The 5,000-nt window shown below is 48.6% G+C and overlaps 2 protein-coding genes across 2 annotated transcripts in view; both read left to right on the forward strand.

Moving 5' to 3' along the window:
- Nucleotides 1-2,807, forward strand: part of LOC308174662 (reticulon-3-like) — a 13,412-nt gene extending 10,605 nt beyond the window's left edge. The window contains exons 5-7 of the mRNA XM_080549767.1: nucleotides 1,175-1,221; nucleotides 1,345-1,403; nucleotides 1,627-2,807. Coding sequence (XP_080405893.1) covers nucleotides 1,175-1,221; nucleotides 1,345-1,403; nucleotides 1,627-1,675 — 155 coding nt within the window. The 3' untranslated portion in view covers nucleotides 1,676-2,807. The remainder of the gene's footprint in view (nucleotides 1-1,174; nucleotides 1,222-1,344; nucleotides 1,404-1,626) is intronic.
- A 2,155-nt stretch (nucleotides 2,808-4,962) lies between these two features.
- The window catches only part of oatx (organic anion transporter X), a gene marked incomplete at both ends in the record, with an annotated part of 11,581 nt that continues 11,543 nt past the window's right edge, over nucleotides 4,963-5,000 (forward strand). Inside the window, one exon of the mRNA XM_080549938.1 lies at nucleotides 4,963-5,000. This exon is cut by the window's right edge and continues 382 nt beyond it. Coding sequence (XP_080406064.1) covers nucleotides 4,963-5,000 — 38 coding nt within the window.

A 5,000-nucleotide genomic window follows, 5' to 3' on the forward strand; every position in this document is an offset into this window, starting at 1 on the left:
ACTGCCCTCTACTGGCCATATGACACACTACACTGCCCTCTACTGGCCATATGACACACTACACTGCCCTCTACTGGCCATATGACACACTACACTGCCATCTACTGGCCATATGACACACTACACTGCCCTCTACTGGCCATATGACACACTACACTGCCCTCTACTGGCCATATGACACACTACACTGCCCTCTACTGGCCATATGACACACTACACTGCCCTCTACTGGCCATATGACACACTACACTGCCCTCTACTGGCCATATGACACACTACACTGCCCTCTACTGGCCATATGACACACTACACTGCCCTCTACTGGCCATATGACACACTACACTGCCCTCTACTGGTCATATGACACACTACACTGCCCTCTACTGGCCATATGACACTACACTGCCCTCTACTGGCCATATGACACACTACACTGCCCTCTACTGGCCATATGACACTACACTGCCCTCTACTGGCCATATGACACACTACACTGCCCTCTACTGGCCATATGACACACTACACTGCCCTCTACTGGCCATATGACACACTACACTGCCCTCTACTGGCCATATGACACACTACACTGCCCTCTACTGGCCATATGACACACTACACAGCTGTGGCGCAGGAGGTAGAGCTGCCGTCTAATGTCGAAGTGTCCTTGGGCAAGACACTGAACCCCAAATGAATGGAATGGTCTGAATGAATGGTCTTTATTTGCTCCCAGTGAGCGGGCCGGCCGGCGCCTTGCATAGTAGCTTGCCGCCATTGGTGTGTGAATGTGTGTGTGAATGGGTGAATGAGAGGCCGTTGTAAAGCGCTTTGGATAAAGGCGCTATATAAGTCAGTCCATTTACCATTTACTACACTGCCCTCTACTGGCCATATGACACACTACACTGCCCTCTACTGGTCATATGACACACTACACTGCCCTCTACTGGTCATACCGCCAACTAGTGGTCGTTGTGTGTAAATAGCAGCTTGGGCATTGTAAAGAGGGGGGTCATTAGGCTTTTAGTAGGTGAAAAGGCACGGCTGTTCTCGTGTTAATACTCCATGAACCTATTGGTTGTTTAACTAGCCGGTGACGGTATGAGAACACATGTGATTGTGATGTCATAAAGCAGCATGTTCTACATGACCTCTGACCTCTGACCCTCTCTGGCAGCTGATATCGTGTTCTTCAGCACGCCCCTGATCTACGAGAAGAACAAGGTATGTATAGAGAAATAGATATGTGTGTATATATATATATTCTTTTTTTTTAAATAACTTTTACAGTTACCAGTGTTCGTTATGAAGCTGTGTGCTGATTGGTTAACGGCTGTTCTCCCTCAGACCCAGATTGACAAGTACGTCGACCTGATTCGCTCCAGAGTCGACGAGACCATCACAAAGTAAGACATCCACGTTTGTAAACGAACGAATGATTGAATGAATGAATGAATGAAAGAACGAACGAACGAATGAATGATCTGTATTGTCATGGTAACAGGTACAACGGAATTTAAATGCAAACCCCTAGGTGCTAACAAACAATCACAGTCCTAAGATAATAAAACACAAGAATGAGACATAAAGGTGTGTGTTCATCCCCTGTCTCTCCTCTCTCCTCCCCAGGCTTCATGATAAGCTCCCTGGCGCCATCAAGCGTACCAAAGCAGAGTGATCTGCCATCGCCACAGATCTGGGGAGCCCCCCCACCCACCCACCCTGGGGACCTGTCCTCTGCTGTGACCCCTGACCCCTGCTGCCTGTCTACTGTAACCTAACCCCCCCCCCTCCCCTGTAACCCAGTCCTACCCCCCCCCCCATCCCAGTATCTCATCCTAGCTGACCTGCATAGGGCGCCACACACACTTCCTGTCTGTGCTGTGTGAGCCCATCTACGCTCTGTAACTTGTCCTGACCCTGTTCTGACCCCTCTCCTGACCCCCTGTGACCCTGTCTTGACCCCCAGACCCCCCGTGTCCCCTCTCCTGACCCCATGACCCCTCTCCTGACACCCTGACCCCGTCCTGACCCTGTGACCCTTCTCCTGACACCCTGACCCCCAGACCCCTCTCCTGACCCTGCCCTGACCCCCAGACCCCTCTCCTGACACCCTGACCCCGTCCTGACCCTGTGACCCCTGTCCTGACCCTGTCCTGACCCTGTGACCCCTCTCCTGACCCTGTGACCCCTCTCCTGACCCTGTCCTGACCCCTCTCCTGACCCCTCTCCTGACCCTGTCCTGACCCCCAGACCCCTCTCCTGACACCCTGACCCCGTCCTGACCCCCAGACCCCTCTCCTGACCCTGTGACCCCTCTCCTGACCCCCTGACCCTGTCCTGACCCTGTCCTGACCCTGTCCTGACCCTCTCCTGACCCCCTGACCACGCGCTCATAGCTTCCGTTAACGTCAGCAGGCTATTACCGCATCCAAGGATCACTTTTTACTTTGTTGAAGGAGGTAGAGGAGGACAGATACAACCATATATATATATAGCGTCTCTGGAAGGCAAAGTGTTACGTACACTAATGTGTTTTTTGTGTTTGTGTTTTTGAGGAACAAAAAAAAAAATGAAATGATTAAAATAATAATAATTCACTTGTGGTAGATAGATAAGAAGTATAGTAGTGTGTAAAATCGTCACGGAAAAAAAAAAAGGAATTTAAGATCAATTTTTAATTTATGTATGAAAGAAAGAAGGTAACTTTTAAAGCACTTGGTGTGTTCGTTGTGTTTGTCTGTGTGGTTGATGTAGCTGAGGGGTAAACCGGGCTTCTCCTGTTCATGTTAAGGTCCAGTATTTGGTGTCTGCACTGCACTGAGTCTTTTGTAAGCAACTCATCAAACTTGAAAATAAAAATGAAGGAAACCATCGGAACCACGACTTGTTCTGTTTTGTGTACGTGTGCTGATAGGAGCCAAGGGCCCAGGGGTGGGAGAGTGGACCTGAGGAACAATATTCACACAAACAGGTCAGGGGGGTTCACTGCCAGCTAAAGGCAGGGGGGGGGGAGGGGCAGGAGGAGGGGAGAGGGGGGGTACAGTGGGTTGTATTGTTTAAACCATGACACAGCAGTTTCCCAGCAAGGCACACGGAGGAGGAGAATGTGTCTCCAGGGAGAGGCTAGTTAGCCATGTGTAGATGTGCTAATGAATGACCCTGGGCCTGGACACTCTCTGTCTGGAGGGGGGGGGGGGGGGGCTCTATCTCAGTACACTGGACACCTCTACCTCAATACACACACCTCTACCTCAATACAAGTTAGAGCAGCCATGTTAACAGGTTACAGCAGCCATACAGCCCATGTTAACAGGTTACAGCAGCCATACAGGCCATGTTAACAGGTTACAGCAGCCATACAGCCCATGTTAACAGGTTACAGCAGCCATACAGCCCATGTTAACAGGTTAGAGCAGCCATACAGCCCATGTTAACAGGTTAGAGCAGCCATACAGCCCATGTTAACAGGTTAGAGCAGCCATACAGGCCATGTTAACAGGTTAGAGCAGCCATACAGCCCATGTTAACGGGTTAGAGCAGCCATACAGCCATGTTAACAGGTTAGAGCAGCCATACAGCCCATGTTAACAGGTTAGAGCAGCCACACAGCCCATGTTAACAGGTTAGAGCAGCCACACAGCCCATGTTAACAGGTTAGAGCAGCCACACAGCCCATGTTAACAGGTTAGAACAGCCATACAGCCCATGTTAACAGGTTAGAGCAGCCACACAGCCCATGTTAACAGGTTAGAGCAGCCATACAGCCCATGTTAACAGGTTAGAGCAGCCACACAGCCCATGTTAACAGGTTAGAGCAGCCACACAGCCCATGTTAACAGGTTAGAGCAGCCACACAGCCCATGTTAACAGGTTAGAGCTGCCATACAGCCCATGTTAACAGGTTAGAGCAGACACACAGCCCATGTTAACAGGTTAGAGCAGCCACACAGCCATGTTAACGTTCAGCCACACCTTCTAAATTGTTTATTTTATGTGCCAGTTAAATTGCATATATTTGGTTCAAGCTTATTCCCTTTTGAAAAGGAGTATTGTAATTTATTCAAATGTTACTAGGCCATACAGGCCTATTTTACTAATGAAGAATTGTTTATTTTATCAGGCAGTTTTATTGTATATATTTATTGTATGGATATATATATAGAATAGGCCTATATCCTTTTAAGAAAAGGAGCATTGTAATTTATCTTAACATGTTCAAATGTTATTAGGCAGACATTCTGTGTTCAGAGACTGAATTAAGCAATATCACACGAGAGGGAGTGTGTTATACTGAATATCAGCAAGGCTGTGATTGGGTCGTAGGCACGACGCCGCAGGCCGAGTACCGAAGACAATCGGAACTGACTGTTGTATAATAGATAATATAACAGCTGCGTAGACGCTGAACACCTATGTCGGCCTATTGTTTTTTCCACACAGAAAATGTATCAGGAATCAATAAAGGAATCGATAAAGAATCCGACCCATAAGCAGAATCGTTAATTCCATTGGTATCAAAAAAAAAAAATCCCATTCCCATCCCGACACGATCAATAACAAACCCCAGCACGTGGAAACAGTCAGGTGGCCAAAAATGCGCACGTGATGCTGTCATGTAAAAACCTGCAGAAGTTCTTCCCCCTGCACCTCTGCTGGCCTAATACATTTGTAAACATGTTACCAAAGTCAGGCAAGGCAAGTTTATTTGTATAGCACATCTCATACAAATAGATACACATTTAACAATGATGACAGTGACGGGAGAGGTTGAACGTCCAGCCCCCCCGTTCTCCCTGTCCCTTCCTGCCGATAAGCAGCTGATTGTGTCGAAGCGCAACACTTGACCAAAAAGCGACATCCATTAGTGTGTAACCTCTGCTGCGGTGGTGTGTAGACCAGTAGAGACCAGTAGACCAGTAGTCTGTAGACCAGCAGAGACTGCCAGGTTCCCCCACCGCCCAGATGGGGTTCGCCGAGCTCCTGGACCAGGTCGGCGGGTT

Source organism: Nansenia antarctica (assembly GCF_963989245.1).
Source record: "Nansenia antarctica genome assembly, chromosome: 20".
Classification (NCBI taxonomy): domain Eukaryota; kingdom Metazoa; phylum Chordata; class Actinopteri; order Argentiniformes; family Microstomatidae; genus Nansenia; species Nansenia antarctica.